The following is a 20,100-nucleotide window of genomic DNA, read 5'->3' on the forward strand; positions in this document are numbered from 1 at the left end:
GAAATTGGGTTGTCTTTGAAAATAGTAGGATTTTTTTGGGGGGGGGGGTGAGGCCATCAGGGTTAAGTGACTTGCCCAGGGTCACACATCTGGTAAGTGTCATGTGTCTGAGGCTGGATTTGAACTCAGGTCCTCCTGACTTCAAGGCTGGAACTCTATCTACTGTACCACCTAGCTGCACTTGAAAACAGTTTTTAAAAAACAGCACAAAGACACTGGGCTTGTTTAAACCAATGTAATAATTTTGTAGGGATGGTTGTATAGTTATTCTTTGGTTATCTGTGAACAGATATTTCCCACTGATACAAAGCCAAAAGAGAATGACCCCTCAATGACATTAAGGAATTTAGCTTAAGCTTTAGAAAGAACCTTGTTATTTTGAGAGTGTTACATCAAATGATGTTTTCCCTGATTTAAAAATTATTACACAAATGCTTAATGGTAGACTGATCAGATGCTTCTAGGTGTCACCCAATCTTAGTGTAATAAGATTTTAACTTTGTAATTTTCATAACATATTGATGATAAATAATTTTTGTAAATTTTTCTTTTGGTGGAGTTATTTTTTTTTTCCAGGGCCAGGGTGGGAGAGAGGTGAGCAGAGGAAGTAGTATGGAAAGGACGTTGTAGAGATGTAAGCATTTAAATCTCATAGGGAAAAAAGCTTACTAACTATTTATGGTGGGTTGCTGGTAAATTATAATTAGGAGTAAGAAAGTACTAAGTCATTATTTTCAATTACACATTGAATTTTAGGCTAAAAGTTAATTCACGAATGAAATTAAAAACAGCGGAGTAAAAGGTCAGTCAGTGGGGATGGTTCTTTAAAACCATAGGAGTAGAAACATGCATATAACTTTGGTGAACAAGGATGATGCAGTGGGAATATATATAACTAAGGGAATGATGGAGAAAGCTTAATATGTATTTCCATGTCTTCTAAGTCATAACTATTAGTAGATATCTTTGTATTAAAGTAGTGATAATACTGTTCTAAAGACTAATACTTTCTCTGTGGTTTAGTCACTCCCTTATATCATGCAAGAAAAATCTGATGTGTTTGATGCCAGTCTGAGAGTGTGTTTCCCATGCCACCTCAGGGTATATCTACACCAGGGACCGGTTTCACTACTCCAGTCAGCAGCATCATCTCAGTTGCAACACCTGCCAATTATAGCCTGAAGACTGACCCCAGGGCATCACACAGTATGTTCAAACAGCAAAAGCCTAAGGTTTGTTACAGGGAGCTAACAGCTATAGGATTCTACTGGTGTTACTTAAGTTACTGTAGGTAATTGGAAGATAAGTTTTCAGAGTATACTTTGAAATGAAACAGGTATAGCCACACACTCAGTTTCATCTCATATTTATAGATGATAGTAAAACTGTACAATCTTAGAAAAGTTCACTGTATGTAAAAATAAACCAAAGTATCTAAAACTTTTAACTCATTAACATAAAGCTTTACTGTTTACAAAGTGTTTTCCTTATAATAATTTCTCTTCTAGTGCAGAGTAGGTAGTTTGTGCAAGTATGTGAATGTGAATATAGTTACATTCACAGAAAAAGCAAAATTTTATATTTTTATGAAGTTTATATGATATTCTAAAATAAAATTTTAATTTCCTCCTCTGGATTGTACCCCTGGCTCTGGTGATTCTTTTCAGAATATTTTGAGTTTCATATCTGGGTAAATTAGTAGGCATTGCAGCACAGACATACACCTTTAGGATTTAAAAGCTGGGAAATACACACTAAAGCTAATGTGCAAATGTATTGTTTTTAATACCAAGCAATAAATTAGACACTTCACCTTTAACACATATATAGGTCAAACGTAAACCTAATAATATCAAGCAATACAAAGGAAAAAGTAAAGTATATAGTCTCTTTCTCAGCTGTTTTTTAAGTGGTGTCTCAGTGATAGGTACTGGTACCATTATTAACACTAAATCACTATTCAATAAGTTATTAAGAGCCCTAGGGTGCTTATTGTACATGGTCTGCTTCTTGGTTCTTAAAGCAAGCTAAAGCATCCCGCTTCATAGAGCAAAATAATCCCTTCAGGAACCAAGCAGTCTTCCTTGAATGAACTTCTTGAGCTACTTGGTACAGAGGAGACAATTTCTCTGTCTTAAAGTTTTCTTTCAAGTCTTTAAGATGTTGCTGTGTAAATGACATGGTGATTTGACTTTAATAAAAGGTTTTGGATTTTAGACATACTGAGCCATAGGTTAATAGTTATGCCATTTAACACAATTAAAGGTTAGTTATTTCTTAACATGTGGTATATGGTGACTTGGTTGGTATACGAAAACAAAGCTCTATGCAGCTCATCCAGTAGCTTTACATTTCACTTTGGAGACATTCATTTGAACCTTTCAAGATTTGTTTGTATGTACGAGGTTATTTTTGGCTTAACAATTAAAAAGAGGAAAGACGAAAGAGTCAGAATCAAAAGGGGCCTTAAATGTGCATCATCTAGTTGAATTCCCCTATTTTATAAATAGGATAGTGAGGCCCAGACAACAGAAGTGGCCTTCCCCAAATCATACCTTTAGTAAGTAGCAAAGCCTGAATTTGAACCCAGTTTTTTCAACACCCAAGTTTGGTGCTCTTTTCCCACTATACTATTTTATACCATATACTATTCTGTCAAATTTATAAACTTTCCCTTTAAAATCCTGCTGCAGATTTTTTTTAATGGAATGTATAATTCTTCAGTTTGTTAGCTTTTCAGTATGAGTTTACCAGTTTATCTATTTCAGGTTGTATTCTCTTCCTACAGTCTGCCCAATTGTGTCATCATCTGCTGTATTGAGGCATATACTCTAAGTCAGGTGTTAAGATTTACAAAATATCATGTGCTCAAAATTATTTTTAGATATGATTAACATTCTATATGAGGTTCTGCTATGATGTGTACAGTGTAATTCTCTTTTTTTACAAAGTACCATTTGAACCGTTTCTTATAGAATACTGTTTGAATGGAAATACTGGCTTTAAAAAGATTTTAACAGGAACTACAGAAACCCTTAGTAAGATAATTATTTGACTTCTAGCAACTCAATTTTATGTCTCAGTTTTAAAAATAAACTAAAATGCATTTTGCACACTTCTAATCTAATAGATTATGAATTCATTGAATATAAAGACTACTACCATTTTAAAAAGGATTATTGCCTTACTGCTTAAAACAATGTCCTGAATAGAGTAAGTATTTAATAAATGAAAAGATGTCTTTTGTGTCCTATTCAAGTTTCTAATTACCATTATCACTAGTTTAATCCTCTGTTGCTTATATGAAGGCTAAAAAAATCTACTCAGTTTTCCTTTTCATTCCCTTTTTGCTAACTCCTGAATCTCACAAGTGCTTAGGAACCTGCTAAAATGTATTTCTCCCTTTCTCTCGTGTCTTCATTTGTTCTACTTCAGAAATTCAAGCAGGCCCAAGTTTCTCTTTAACTGGTATAATATTTCTTTGGGATTCATTGCCAATTTCCTTTTGTATGGAAAGAACTTTCTAAAAGAATTATCTTGGTTCTGACTTTCTAAAAATGGTATTTTGCTGTACGTATTTCTGAGACTTAAAATTTTTTTCCACCCATCCTGTTTTTTAATAAATGCAAAATTATAGAGAACCTTTTCATAATGTTTGTCAGCAGTTAAGCTTTTTTATTAGGCTGTTACAGAATAACATTTACAATTGAACTGGTATATAGTATCGTATAATCTTATTTGGCCTAACTTAAAATTTTTTTTTAGTGGTTAATTCAATTTGTAGGTCTTGAGCTGGAAGAGACCCCAGACTATGTAGTCCAAATCATTTATTTTATGGCGCAGTCTTTTCATTTTGAGGAAACTGAAGGCCAAGAAGCTTAAGTAATTTTTCGAATGTCACACAGGTAGTAATTATCAGAAGCAAGATTTGAACCCATGTCCACGGAATCCAGAGTCAGTGCCTTTGCACCTGTACCATGTTGTTATTCTGTAATTTATTGAGTTTTCCCATTGTAACATAGTTGTAGAATAAAATGATTATTTTAAGAATATGTATTAGCATGAACTTAATTCCTAAAAACATACTTAAATTATGATAAAGCAAGATTTTTAGGTACTATTAATAAGATTTGTTAATGCCTGGTTAATGTGGAGAATGTGGCTAATTTAGACTGTACTACAGATGAAAATGCTAGGTCCTTTGGTATCTTAGGATGAATTGAGTGAAGAATTAAGGTCACAAGCTAGGATATGCTTAGAGATCTAGTTATTGTACTTATGGATGGTGGTGTTCACCATATCATTGGTATTACAGAGCCCGATAGGTTAAAAAGCACTGAATGTCTGAACCCAGCCATTGAATATATTCTAAGGTACCCCTGAAATCATGTCCAACCATCTCATTTTATTAGATGAGGGAATTTAGGCCTAGAAAGATGAAGTAACTAGTATAGTTTCATGTTGGTCAAAGCTAGAACTAGAACCTAGGTCTTCTAACTTTCTAACTTTCTTCTAACTTTCATCATAGTCCGGTATCTCTTTTCATTATAACATTGCCTTATGCGAACTGCAAATGCTATTAATGAGTGTTGAAAGAACTTGTTACTATCTTACATACTTAAAATATATACTTAAATATTATCTTAGGCCGTAAGACCATTAGAAGGTGGTTCTGATTGTTCCCTTTTTTAAAATACCTTTGTGATTTTGGCCTCAGTTTACTGAGTTGTAAAATGAGAGCTTAGACTAGATAATCTCTAAGGGTCATTTCAATTCTGAATTCTAGGATGCCTTTAATTTTCATTTTCAGCCTGCTTTTTGGCTTTACATTGATAATTATTTTCATAGTCTCCCAGATTCCCTTTTTTATTTATATCCCGTGTCTTACCCTAATTAATGTAACTTTTCTTTTGTACCTTCCTAAAATTCTGTTAATTACAGGGTAATCGTGGGGAATGATATGGAGACCTTAAGGAGAAGGAAACTTTACTCTCCAGAGCTTCATTTTAAGCTCCAAAATTGGGACAATTAAGAAACCAACCCTCTCCTTCCCCTCCCCCCTCCATCTCCCTTCCCTTTCAGATATCAATGGGTTTATTATTTGAGGACACATTTTTTTCTTATTTCTGACTTAGGACTTTTATTTTCTTGTGGCTGTGACCTTAAACAATTTACAAATTTTCTGTTTGGGGGTGTAGGCATTATTATTATTTTTTCTTTTTGATGATTCAGAAATAGTTTGAAATATTTCAGTTTGGATATTTGCTGAAAAAGCAGAACAAATGAACATGTGTGGCCTGTAAAGAACCTAATTTATTTTAAAGCTTTAAAATATATTTGTAATATTTACAGATTGATATGGAGCCTAGCAAAGCTCTTCCATTGAATGCTTCTAAACAAGATGGACCCATGCCAAAACCGCATAGTGTTTCACTCAATGATACTGAAACAAGAAAACTAGTGGAAGAGTGTAAAAGACTTCAGGGAGAAATGATGAAATTGTCAGAAGAAAATCGTCACCTGAGAGTAAGTTTTAGATTTTAAAATGAATTGTATTTTTGTGAGTTAAAGTTATAGCTTTTATTTAAAGATTTAGTTATCACTTTTATTTTAGATATTATATGTAACTTATAGACCACTTTATTGTAATCTTTTTCTTGAGGTTTCTAATGTTTGCTAACTTCTATTTAAGTCTTCAGTAAATTTAATACAATTTTTTAAAATCTAAAAGTTTTGACATTTTGAGTGCTTTTTAATAAGAATTTTTGTAAATCTCATGATTCCATTAAGGGTACAGTAGTCTTATGATTTGTCTTCATTATCATGGCACACCTTTGCAGTAGTCTCAGCAGTTTAAAATTGAATGCATCTTCGTATTAAGGAGATTTTTATTGGATAAAGGTTTCACAGCCTGTCCTGGAGAGGATCTCTAATTTCTATGAACCATTAACTAAAAATCTAAAATTAGCTATGTACCTGTAGTCCTTATTAAATCCTTCAGCAATATATTTTTTAGACATTTATTCTAAAAGTATTCTTCTAGCAATCACAATAACAGGCTACGGTTAAGCCTATATTTTGATACTCTGAAAGCCACTTCTAATGGCCATTTGTAGAAGTAGGTGATTTTCAGCATTTTGTGCTATTGTTTTAGATACTGTTCCATGGTGCATTGGATTTAATAGGAATTTTTCATTTCACGGATTGGTTGAATTAAGTTTAAAGGTTGATAATTGTCTTTGCATTTTATAATTTAAAGCATTAGCAAATTAAAAGTTAATTTAAAATGTAGTATTTGGAAGTAAAATATTGAAGTTGTATATAAATATTTGGATTAAATTGGTTCTTCTAGTTATGGCAAGTAGCTCATTTATCTACTAATATTTTTACTGGAATAAATGAGTTAAATGAGTTGTTTTATTGCATACATGTGTAAACCGATATCATAGAATTAATTACAAATAAACAAAATAGTTTCTTATTAACATTGTGCAGGTGAATGAAGTAAAAGAATTTCTTGAGCACATTAGGTAGTGTGCTGTATTAGAAAGAGCTCTGGCTTGGAATCAGGACTGGGTTTGAGTTTCAAATGTGCTATTTATCAGGTATTTGACTGTAGGCAAATCACTTAATCTCTCAGCTTCCTCATCTGTAAATGGACGGAATGTCTTCTGATGCTCCAACTTCCCTGTTTCTGTTGAGAGTGTCACCATCCTTCTAGTAACTCAGGTTCATAACCTTGAGTCCTCCTGGGCTGATGCTTCATTCACCCTCACTCCACATATCTAGGGAGTTGCCAAGTGTAATTGAAACTAACACCACTATAACTGCAGTATTCATCCCCATCCCCTCCTCTCTGCTTTCACAGTAGTTGCCTCCATCACTACTTTAGGCCCTCGTCACCGTTCCCCTGGACTGTTTCATTAGCCTCCTCATTGTTTTTCTTACTTCAAGTCTGTCTTTTCCAATACTTTTTCTACATAGTTGCTTAGTTGATACTCTGAAAAATACATCTCTTCCTAACTCCAGGCCCAGTAATCTCACCACTGTGCTACCTAGCTTCCTGTTTGTGGTTATTTAAATTAGCAGCAAAACCCACTGCTATCCATCTTGATTTATTTTCTTTTATGTGGCTAATAATCAGGATTTAAAGTCATTTTCAAAAATGTTTTTGTGGTGATAGCATTGTTAGTTATTATAACTTTGCAAAGCAGTGGCTTTGAAAGATACTGATGATTTAGATGCCTTAAATTCCAATTTAAAAAATTAGTCTCCACTTGGTAGTTACACTTTGTACGGTTCTAAAAAAACCATCTCCAGACTTTTTACAGTTGTGGAGGAAAAAAAACCACAAAAAAGAAAGTGAAAATAGTAGTATGTTTCAATCTGCATTCATCTCTGGATGTGAATAGCATTTTCCATCATGAGTCCTTTTTATCCATGAGTCTTGGATCATTGTAATACTGAGAAGAGCTGAGTCATTCATAGTTGATCATCACACAGTGTTGCTGTTACTGTGTACAATATTCTGGTTCTGTTCATATCCTCAGCATCAGTTCACACAAGTCTTTCTAGGTTTTTCTGAAATCTGCTTGTTCATCATTTATTGCTCAGTAGTATTCCATTATATTAATGTAACACAGCTAATTCAGCCATTCCCCAGTTGATGGGAATCCCTTCAATTTTCAGTTTTTTGCCACCACAGAAAGAGCTGCTATAAATATTTTTGTACATGCATATCCTTTTCCTTTTTTATGATCTCTTTGGGTTACAGACCTAGTAGTGGTATTGCTGGATCAAAGGCTATGCACAGTTTGGTTGCCCTTTAGACATAGTTCCAAATTGCTCTCTAGAGTGATTGGATCAGTTTATACCTCCACCAACAAATGCATTAGTATGTCTCAATTTTCCTACATCCTCTCCAACATTTATCATATTATTTTTCTGTCATGTTAGCCAATGTGGTAGATGTGAGGTGGTACCTGAAAATTTCAATTTTTCTGTAATCAAAAGTAATTTAGAGCATTTCTTCATATGAATATAGATAGCTTTGATTTCTTCATATGAAAACTGCCTGTTCATTTCGTTTGACATTGCCTACCTTTCTGTATAGTCTCATTGAATCCTAATTTGTGTCCCAGAATGAGATTCAGACCTTGGGATGTGCTCAGTGAGCTCATATTCCTGTATCTAATAAGGAGAGGAATGGAATGAAATGGAAAAGCATTTATTAAACACTTACTATGTGAGAAGCACTATGCTAATAAGTACTGAAGATACAAATAGAAAATCTAGACAGTTTCTGCTGTGAGATTGCTCATGTTCTAATTGGGGGAGATGACACATAAAGGACAGTTTGTAATCAATTCATAGAGATGATAATACCTACTCATGGGCTGTTGTGAAGAACAAGTTAGATAATTCTGAGTGTAAAACTCTATATAAAGAGCTACATAGACGTTAATTATTACATCATTTTTCTATTTCTTGATAATACCTACCATTTATGTAGCTCTTAGATAAGTATTTAAAGCACTTTACTTAGCTGATGAGTAATTTAGGAGTTTAAGTGCATTTTTTTCTGGAATGGCTAAAGATTTTTGTTGTAATAAAGGTTGAAGGAAGTTAAAGGATTCTTGATATTACACAACCCAAAAGATACAGAGCTTTTCATCTCTATAGTCTGTAGTGCAAATTAAAGAAGATAATACTGGGTACTTCGTTATGTTTAGATTAGGGCGGTGGGTGGGCATCATATTTGCTTAATGGGATTTTTTTGATTATATATGAGACATCTTTCAAAGTTTATTTCAATTCCAGCTTGACTGAGGCTCAGGAACTTTGTCAAAGGGATTTTTGGTAGTAAATTTAAAAAAAAAGTTTATATTGATAAAATATATACCTTTCCACATTACCTTCATTTTCAAAAGTTTTTTTTTGTGTAAGTTTGTAAGCATTTATACTTAATGATTACATTAAAACTCTTGGGACATCATTCTCCTCCAGAGAGCCAACCTTATAATAGAAATTTTTTTGTTGTTGTTTTGGTTAGGCCATGGCCTGGGTTAAGTGACTTGCCCAGGGTCACACAGCTAGTAAGTGTTATGTGTCTGAGACTGGATTTGAACTCAGGTCCTCCTAAATCCAGGGCCAGTGCTCTATCCGCTGCACCACCTAGCTGCCTGAGAATTTTTAAAAGAAGGAAAAAAAGCAGTTCAGCCAGAGTTAAACTGATATGTCAACTGAATCTGACAGTATAGTTCATCTGTCTGTGTCTATCTGTCTATCTCTATCTTCCCTGCCAAGAAGTTAGAGGAGGTAATTTTTGAAATTTAATTTTAAAATTCTAAACTTAAATACCAAAAAAGGGAGATTTACACATATAAAATAGAACCTAAAAAGAGTTTTCCATACAGCGTGCTTCTTAGTAACTTTATGTAATAAATTGAACACATTATTTCTCAAACTGTAACCGTCTTGTCTGGGTTTTCTTCTCTTCTCTTCTGTGTGCTTTTTTAAAAGATGTTTCAGTGGCAGGAAGCATATTTTCTCATTCTTTGGGACTAGGCTTGATTATTATAATTACACACCATTCAGTTTCATTGTTTCTTTTTCTTCTTCATATTTATCTTTGCTTACAGCATTATATTATTTTACCACATTCATATACATGCTTAGGCACTCCCCAAGTGGTAGAAATCTTTGTTTCTAGTTCTTTTGCTATTAATAAATGAACAGCTCTAATATTATACCTTAGTGTATAAGGAACCTTTCTTTGTATCTTTGTTGTCCATGGACTTAAATTCCTAGCAGTTTGGGTCAAAATATCAGTGGTTTCTTAACATAATTTTAGATTGTTTTCCAGAGTGGTTGGATCAGTTCTTGAACTCAAACAATGTAATTACTGTGCCTGACTCCACAACCCTTATTTTACAGTGGGTAATTCCCCTTGTGTCATTTTTGCCAGTTTCTTGGTTTTGACACGAAACCTCAAAGTTGTTTGTAGCCGTCTTGGTTGCTAGCAGTTTGACATTTTTCAATTTTTGGAAATTTTTTTTGTTCACTTAACTATTGAGGAATGACTATGCTTAGTGTATTTTTGTTAGTTCTCCAAATAGCTTGTTTATCAGACCTTCATCAGAGATAATCCAAGCAGAGATTCTCCTCCCCCCCCCCCCAATTAATAACTTTTCTTCTTATCCTATCTGCATTACATTTGTTTTTTAAAAAGATTTTCAGTATGATCAAAATGAATACTTTTTTATTTTTTCTCATCACCTCTCTTCTGTGTTTAGTTAAGAATTCATCCTCCAGCCATTGCTGCCAAAGCACCTATTTTGTTCTCTTTGTTATGGGACTCTGTTATGAGACTGTATTAATTTTGAACTTATTTTGTGGATGAGGGGTAAGATACTGGTTTAATCCTAATTCTTGCCAAACTGCTTTTCAATTTTCATAGCACTTCTTTTCAAATAGGGGTTTCTTCCCATAAAATTTATGTTCCTAGGTTTATCAAATGTTGGGTCATCTAGTTCATTTTTTATGATTTGTTCTCATCTAGTCTGTTTCACTGATCTACTTTTATATTTTTTAACCAAGTAGTTTTGATGATTATTGCTTTATAGCATAATTTGAGGTTCAATTCTCCCTTCATTTCTATTTCTTTTAGCATTTCACTAAAGCTTTTGTTTCTTCAAATCAATTTTGTTATTTTTTCTCTCTTTATAAAGTACTTCCTTAGTAGTTAGATTTGGTATAGCACCAAACTTGCAAATTAATTTAGATAGTATTATTTTCGTTATTTTGGCATGGCCCATCAATACTCACTGAACATTCTTCCAATTATTTGTCATTCATTACTCCTTTAAAGTGTTTTAAAATTTTTTTGGTAGGCAATTAATGAACATATCTTTAATGTTTTGTTTTGTTTTTTTTCCCCAGGATGAAGGTTTAAGGCTCAGAAAGGTAGCACATGCGGATAAGTCTGGATCAAGCTCGGCCATGTCTTTCAGAGAGAATGTCACCAGTCCTCTTCCTTCACTTCTTGTTGTAATTGCAGCCATTTTCATTGGATTCTTTCTAGGGAAATTCATCTTGTAGAGTGAAGCATGCAGAGTGCTGTTTCCTTTTTTTTTTCTTGACCAGAAAAAGATTTGTTTACCTACCATTTCATTGGTAGTATGGCCCACGGTGACCATTTTTTTGTGTACAGCATCATACTAGGCTTTGCCTTTAATGATCTCTCACGGTTAGAAAACACAATAAAAACAAACTGTTCGGCTACTGGACAAATTGTATATTATCAGATCATCAATAGCAGGTGTCAGTTGCACATTCAGTCCTTTATGAAATTCATAAATAAAGAATTGTTCTTTCTTTGTGGTTTTAATAAGAGTTCAAGAATTGTTCAGAGTCTTGTAAATGTTATTTTAATAATCCCTTTAAATTTTATCTGTTGCTGTTACCTCTTGAAAATATGATTTATTTAGATTGCTAATCCCACTCATTCAGGAATATGCCAAGAGGTATTCTGTGGGGAAATGGTGCCTCTTAACAGTGTAAATTTTCTCCTTTACCTTTGCTAATATCATGGCAGAATTTTTCTTATCCCTTGTGAGGCAGTTGTTGACTGAGTTTTCCATCCTTACAATCCTGTCCCATGGTATTTAACATAAAAAAATAAAATTGTTAACAGATTCTTGCTGGGTAGCCTGTTTGTGTCTCTTGTATCATTAGAAGGGGATACCTAAGAAGTCTTTTGTGTATAATAATTTGAGATTAGTTATGCATTCTCTCTGCACTCAACCTTATTTATTTGGCTTGATACTTGTAATTAAATCTGGAAGGAAAAAAAAACAAAATGAAACCTGTTCTTTTAAGGAAAGAAAAGTGATGATAAATTTTGATGCTGCTTTCAGTGTTACGGATGATGATAATCAAAATTATCTTCACCATGATCATTTGAAGCACAAAAACTATGGAGATAAAAGCATTTTAATTATAGTAAAATTGTGCATATGTTTAAATGTCTGTATTGCACTGAATGTGCCACTGTCCTATCAGTTTCTTTTGGTGTCTTCCTGAAGGAGACTAATTCTCCTTTATTCTAGTCAAGTACTTTTAAACCAAGATAATAATTTTTTTAAATCAACTTTATAACTTATTTTAAAATATTAAAAATTAGGTGTATTTCCCCCCCAGTTTTACACATAAAATAAATGTCCACAATGGAAGGTTGATATTACTGAGCAAGTCTTATTGGTCCTGAAAATGATTTAACAACTCTTTGCAAATTTATTTCTTAACCATGTAAACCATTTTCAATTTAAGAATGCTTTTATGGAGTCTGATACTTTTCTGCACCTAGTCTTCTGTCTTGCTTCATTTCATTTATACTAACTGTAAGTAATAATAGAGCAAGAGAACAGTAATTGGACCTGAATGTGAGATAGCACATCTGCATCTTAATAAACAAATATATGATTTTTTTTTTTTTAATGTGCCTAAGTGAAAGTGAAGCATATTAGTCTTCCTGGCTTGTGGGACTGGATGTGGTGCAGTGAAGTATATTAGACCTGGTTCTAAATGCGCATTTTATAAGTTGAGTAAAATGTTCTAGAGAAAACAGTATTTTGGTTGTCTTTGATTTCTAGTTTTCTTTAATGGACAGATCACATGTAACGTGTTACTGCTTTCTCTGGTAACTTCTTGCCTGTGTGCAAAGACAACTGTGAAACGTACAAGTAATGCTTACCTTTCACCATTAGCATGCAACCACAAGATACTTCCATGGTGTATGCTCTACTGTCTTTGTAGAAGTTTCCTTCCATTCTGATAACTAGAAAAGCATGCTTAAGAGGCTTACATTTTCATTACATAAATTTGAAAGCATAATCCCTTGGCTTAAAAGTTGTATGTTTTTATCTTTAAATTGGTGTTATTTATATATTAGCACCTGATATTTCAAGCCCCTCCGTAAAAGTTAATGTCATTAAGAATGTAGTGAAATTCTGTAGGTTATTGAAGAGAGAAATCATTTAGGACAACACAATCCCTTCATTTTACAGGTGGGACTACTAAGACCAAGGGATGTTAAGTAACCTCCTCAAGGTCACACAAGTTAGATCCACCTGAAAGGGGTGGATTCTGTGTCTAAGACACTGTCTCTTGATTCCCAGGCCAGTGCTGTTTCTAGTACTTTAGTAAACAGTGGTTTCATCATAATGGGAGAGAAGTACTAAAATAATTAGTATGAGATTCTATTTTAATGGGTATATGTGTAATTTCATATTATTGGTGGGATTATATTACAGGTGTCTTTGTTTAACAGTCTTGAGATATAGGTTTGACCTCAATGCTTAGTCTTAGGAATGGCCACCTGACATAGTATCAAAAGTTAGAAATTGAATCTATTTTTAAAAGGTTATATAAGATTAATTACACAGTGAGTAATCATGCACTCTTACGTGGTTTAGGAAGCGTCAACAAAATAAATGTGCACATAGGCATTTTAACCCAGTCTATATACCACAAGGTGCTTTAATAATGTAGGGGGGACTGTCTCTTGCTTTCTAGTAAACTCTTCATAGCTGTATTAAAAAAATGTAATGCTCATTTATTTTGCTATCAGGAGTTACCTTGAAAAAGTCCAACTGTTCAGTGAATTATGGAATATGAATTAAATTGTTTGTCTTTGTTCCTTACATGTTTAGATTATTTTTTTTAATTTTATTTTAATTTTTTTTGCTTTGCCTGCTTACTTGTGTATGTAAGCATGGAGAAATACGTCATTGCTAATAGTTAGACTTACAACTAAGTGACTTAAGGCCTTAAGTTCATGTTATGCTAAATGCACTACTTTCTTTCTATAACTAATGTACCCTAACTTTGCCCATTTTCTTGTATTTACAAGAAACATATGATTTGTATTCTGAGTGTGTAGTATGTTTTAAAAGTTTTTTAAAGATGAAATGGCACTTAGAAAAATAATGTAGTGTAAAAGGTTCAGAAATCTTGGAAAATGAAAAATATATTCTTAATCCCTGAAGTAGAACTAGATCAGTATTTACCTTGTCATTAAAATTGATATTATCTGGTGAGGGGGATGTTTTTAGAATGTGATCTTTTGAAATGTGCCACTTAGAAAAACAGATTTTGACAAGACAAAAATCATATTCTTGTGGAATACACTGCAAAATTGTACTCTTCATCACTTTAGATGCATTCAATTAATAGTATGCCCAGAGCTTTTCACACCTATTAAGTGATTTTGGTGTGTGCAGTTAAAAAAAACGAAACAAAACTTGCCCTTTGTCAGAATTATAGGCAAAGATAAATGCTTACCAGATGGAAAACAACAAAATAGGTAATGAATCTTTATTTTCTAGCTTCCAGGGGGGTATCAAACAACTGAGTGAATAAATAAACTATTAAAAATAGTGGTGGAGTCTCATTTTCTTTTTTGAAGAAAAAAAGGTAACAAAACCTGATTATGCACCTCTGCAAGATGGTTGGTTAGCTGCATTCCTGTAAAATATAGCTTGTCTAGTTCATTGTTTGGGGAAAGGCGTGTGTGTGGGTGTGTATGTGAGAGAGAGAGAGAAAGAGGATTTTAAAGAAATGAAGGGAGAAGAAATCTTTCTCTAGTTCTACCTCTAATAAACCTAAAGACATTTTTAGTCTCATGAAATCCTTGTGAGAATATTTTTCTACCCAGTGACCTTATGTTTTGGGAATGCTTTGTCTTTTCATGAAGGCAAGCATGATGATTGTTGGCCAGAGAAGAAGATGCTTGAATTTAGTGCAAGTGTGTAGTGATTCTATTTCATCAGCAAAACTTCAGTGGCCTCCATTTACCAACAGTATTCCCTTGCCTAAATGGAGATTAATGTAGTCAATTTTTGGTTAAGAGACTTTTATGTTGTTAACATAGAAAGCTATTAAAATGATTGTTTAAGACTTGCAAAACACACCCAAATGCACCTTTTGTATGTTTTTTGATGTTTAAGATATTTAAGAGATATATTTAAGGTTTTACTCACAGTGATGACACAGCATAAGTTGTGAATAATAGCATTTGATTCTATGCACTAGATTTGATTCTGTGCAACTAGTCCTACATCTTGAAGAAAAAAAGCCCAAAGAAAAAGATCTTAATATATTTTGTTATGAAGTACCATAATATGTTACCAAAGAAGGATATGGAATAGCTGGAAGTTTTTTTAAGTATTGTAGAGGAAGGAAAAGATGGATTAGAATCTAGTTCAGAGGAGTCAAATATGGCCCACAGTACTGCCATCAACACTGCCAAGTGGATTCTGAACTAGATTAAGATGTAGTTCCTAACCGACTTTAATAAAATGTATATGTACTTATGTGTGCATAGTTTTCTAAGTCACTATGTGTCCAGCAGAGATCCTTATGTATAATATAGTGTCCTCTTTTTATTTGAGTTTCATACCACTGGATTAGATAACCTTTTGAGGGTCTTTCCATAAAGCTTTTTGTGATTTTATGGTCATTTGAAGTAATGCTTTTTCTGAAGATTAGTGATTACAGTGGCCTAAAAACAGAACTAGGAAGTGACTACAAGTAATTGTATATTAAACACTTTAAGGTTTATAAAGCACTTTGCTCAACAGTGCTGTACTGTTTGTACAATATTATCCTTATTTTGCACATGAGGAAGCCAAAGGTCAAATGATAGATGGCTGAACCTGAAATCACTTCCCCTGTTATTTCCATTCAGTTATAGACCATTAGGGACACTACGTACTTGGTACTGTTGTAGGCAGTGGGGATACAAAGACAATTGAAACTTATACAGTCTACTCAGGGAAACCATGTATATAAGTAAATATAGTAAAAAATGCATGTGTATGCATATATATATATATATACACACACGCACACATATACACTTGAAATAATTTTAGAGAAGAGTACCAGTAATGGAAGGAGTCAGGAAAGGCCTCTCATACTACGTGGTGTTCAGCTAGACCTTGAAGGTAGCTTGGGGGTTCCAAGAGAGCCAGGTAAAAGGGAGAGCACGGGACCAGAAAGGTTGAATGCAGTGCAAGGATCATTAAGTTGACCAAGTTGGCTGATTGTAGAGTGCGAAGGAGTAACGTATATGGTAAGTCTAAAGCAGCGCTAGATTAAGATGGGCTTTAAGTGCCAACTGGAGGAGTTTATATTTTATCTGTGAGGCAATGGGGAGGAACTGAAGCTTCTTAAGAAAGTGATGGTACTTTAAGAGTATTACTTTGCCAGGCCTGAAGAGGATGGGTTGGAGAGGGGAGATTAAATACTTAATAATTGTGTACTCTAGAATTGCAGTAGAGGTGATCTGAATTTACGTGATTGCAATTTGACATCCAGTGATGGATGAGAGAGAATGTAGAGTCTACAACTAGGAGGGAAGAATAGATGACTCCCAAGTTGCTAAATGGACGAACTGGAAGGATAGCGGTGCTTGTGACAGATAAGGGGAAGTTAAAGATGAGTAGGTTTAAGGAGGAAGAGTTCTTGTTTTGGACATGTTAAGTTTGAGCTGCCATCTAGGTGGAGATTTCCAGCAGGCATTTGGAGATTTGGGACTGGAGCTCAGGAGAGAGGAGGGGGCTAGATAATGTAGATTTGGGAACCATCTGCTTGGAGATGGATGGAACCCATGAGAACTGATGAGATCACAGTGATAGTATAGTGTATAAAGGTAGAGCCCTAGAGTAGACCCATAGTTAGGGGGCAGGGGCCAGAACAAGGATCATAGAGCAGTTTCTTGAAAACCCAAATAGAATATACTAACAATGGCAGAGAAGTCAAGGAAGAAGGCTGAAAAAAGGTCATTGGATTTAACAATTAAGATACCAGTTTATCTCCCTTCCCCTCCCCTTCCTCTCCTGTTTTATCATAAGAGCATCAAGATCTTGCATTCTGAGGTGATATAGCTCTATAGTAAGAGCCTGTTTTAAAATTGGTTTTAAAACTCTACTCTTACAACGTGAGTAGATGATTCAATGTCGGCTTGAGAGAGAAATGGAGAATGGGAAGGAGCTTGCAACTGTTAACCTCTTCAAAATTATCAACATGAAATAATAGGAAGTTAGATTAGCCAAGAACCATCATATTTAATATAGTAAAAATCTCAGTATAGCATGAGAGGAAGAGCTGTCTCTCATAGAACAAAGTTAATCGTGTAAGAAGACGTTGAATTTCCCTATACACTATTATAAAGTTGGCTAAATGGAATAGTATAAAAACAGGAGAATACCTTTAAGAAAACACTGCTTCCCCTTCTTCCCTCCTTTGGTTTGTCTGAAACCTTTGCATACAATTGATATTGCTAATTAATAATATCATTGGTCTGTAGTGAACTGACAGGCAATCCTTGTTTATCCTTAATCTACTTACTGGATAACACTGGACCTGTGGACTCTGAACATGTGAAATGAAGCAATCATCGAAACTTCATGAAAGATCACATGAAATATCTCATTATCCGATAAACAGATTATCTGAACAAATGTGGTTTGTAATGATCCACTTAATTTTCTTAGTGTGAATGTCTTCACAGGGCAAGGCAATATGAGTTTTCTGAACTAGGATCACAGTGTTGGGGCTTGAAGGGACACTAGAGTTCATCTAAACTAGTCCCTTCATTTTACTGAAATTGAGACAGGCCCAGGGAAGGCCAGTGACTTACCAAAGGTCATACATTGAGTAAATGGCAGAATCTGTAGATTCAAATCCAGGCCTTTTGACTAAATGCATACCTTTCCACCACAGTATGCTGCTTTCCTTTCAAGACAGTGACACAATTTTTTTTGAATATCTTTTGTTTTTACATCACATACATTTTCTGACATATCCCTCCCATCCCTGAGAAAACCATCTCTTTTTAATAAAGAATAAAAAAGAGAAAAAATAGTTTAGCAAAATTAACCATCACCAAAACCTGACACAATGTCCCACACTTATTAGTCTCCCACCTCTACGTAGAAGGCAGAAAGGAATGACATTTTAAAAAAAGAACAACTCAGTGAATGTATACAGTTTCGTTATTTAGTTGTGTCCATCTCTTCATAACCCTGTCTACTATACTGTCCATGGAGTTTTCTTGGCAAAGATACTCAAGGGATTTGTCATTCCCTTCTCCAGTGGATTAAGGCAAACCTGTTAGTAAATTGTAGTTTATCAAGCAGGATATTTAGAGGTGTAGGTACAAGGGTGTTGTGAGGCTTAACACCCTTGATAATGGAGATAAAATATTTTGCATATATTAAAACTCTATATAATTGACAGTTAATGTTATTAGCCTACTGTCACCAGGGTGGTGATGACTTCATTCTATGAGCCTTCTACTGTACTCCTGCTGAGCTTAAGCAGTGTTTGTAGAGCAATACAGTGGTGTGCTGGTAAAGAACAATCTGGATCTCTGGAAGAAAAAAAATTTATGCATACACACACTTACATTTCATCTGCATTATTAACATTTTCTTAAGTCCAGAGAATAAACAAAATGGTAAATCAAGCCCTGATTTGTAGCACTCGGCTTTCATGAGCCTGTTAGACACCTGGATGTAGGTCTCTTAGGATTTTAATGAAATATTATTCATAATAATATCAATTGTAATTTCATTTAAAATCTATATAGTACCAATTGATTGCTGAATAAACCTACTTCAACTACATATTTCTGTATTCTTAGTTTCACTCCTTTTTATAGGTTTTGTTTTCAATTGACTTGTGTATTATTTGATCATGTCTCCTTTTTGGTGATACTTTACCAGTATCATCACATTGTCTATATTGATTATGTTAACTGCTATGCTAACTACTTCAAATTATTAGGCTTTAAAAGAAATCTTTTTCTCCCTACCAAGCTGCTTTCCAACTGGAAAACTAACCAGGGAGACTAGAACAGAGGGAGTGCACATTTTGAGAGCAGGGACAATGGAGAATATGTCCCAAACCTAGGATACTACTTGAGATTGAAGGGATTTGAGAGATCATCAGTATAGTTCCACACACTCATTTTCCAGATGAGAAAACAGCAACTGGGAGGTTGTGACTTGCTCAGGGTAACACAGCTAGTGAATGTCAGAACTGAGACAGGAACCCAGATATTCTGATTCTCAAAGTCCCTTATACTCCATGGTAGGTCAATTCTGAGTTGAGCATCACAGTTAGGAGTCTAATGTTCAGTCTGGAAGGGATCTAAAGATTATCTGGATGAATACTGTCTTTCTGCAGATTGGTAATTTGAGGCCCAGAGTAGTGAAATGATGTATTCAAATTCACACAGGTTGTAAGTGATAGAAGCAGGATTTGATCATAAGTCCTTTAATTCCAAATTTGGTGCCATTTCTACCACAACAAGCTAGCCCATAAAGATCCACTTTATGAACTATACTGTAGTGTTAAGAAATTGGTCTGAATTTGCACTCATCACAGGAAGCTGATTTTTAAAATAACCCCTTGACATGAACTTTGTCTCTTGGATTTCCTTTTTCATAAAAGCAGAATGAAAAATGGAGGGAAGAAATGTCCACTTTTTGAGGATTCCATTTAATTGAATTCAGATGATATGTTCTGCTTCTCTCTTAGTCAGAATGTTTTTGAGCCATAATTATAAATAAGTAAAACAGTTTTCAGGAAGGATACTTACACACAGGTTTCTTAGACCTAGTTCAGGCTCAGATGGTGACCACAATGAAATACAAAGAAGGCTGGTTTCGGTGTGGGAGAGCCAGGATTAGAATATTGGCTTCCTATTTGACTTGGGGCAAATCACTTTATTGCTCTCGGACTCAGTTTGTTCATCTCTGTGTAATTTTGGATAATAGGCTCCCTCTTGACACATTTTGGGGACCTTTTTTTTTCTTTGACTCATCTGTCCCAACCCACATAAAATCTGAGAACGTCAGTTTCTGGTATTATCAGTTCTCCCTTGCAAGTAGTCAGGCTCACAAGTCATCAGACAAAAAGCTTTTTCTTTTCTTTTTTTTTTTGACACAGTAAAGTGGGAAGAAAAAAAAAAAAGAATTTTTAAAGCACCTACTATGTGCCAGGCACTGTGCTAAAGCACTGCACAAATAT

At 34.3% G+C, this 20,100-nt stretch overlaps 1 protein-coding gene across 1 annotated transcript; it reads left to right on the top strand.

The window, feature by feature from the left end:
- The first annotated feature begins 1,073 nt into the window (after window positions 1-1,073).
- Window positions 1,074-14,438, top strand: LOC114032932 (vesicle-associated membrane protein-associated protein A-like). The gene is made up of 3 exons (XM_027848391.1): window positions 1,074-1,232; window positions 5,353-5,526; window positions 10,942-14,438. The coding sequence occupies exons 1-3, from the start codon at window positions 1,089-1,091 to the stop codon at window positions 11,098-11,100; spliced, it is 477 nt and encodes a 158-aa protein (XP_027704192.1). The 5' UTR covers window positions 1,074-1,088; the 3' UTR covers window positions 11,101-14,438.
- The last annotated feature ends 5,662 nt before the right edge of the window (window positions 14,439-20,100 follow it).

The sequence above is a fragment of the Vombatus ursinus genome, unplaced genomic scaffold (assembly GCF_900497805.2).
Source record: "Vombatus ursinus unplaced genomic scaffold, bare-nosed wombat genome assembly UNPS02005970.1, whole genome shotgun sequence".
Taxonomy (NCBI): domain Eukaryota; kingdom Metazoa; phylum Chordata; class Mammalia; order Diprotodontia; family Vombatidae; genus Vombatus; species Vombatus ursinus.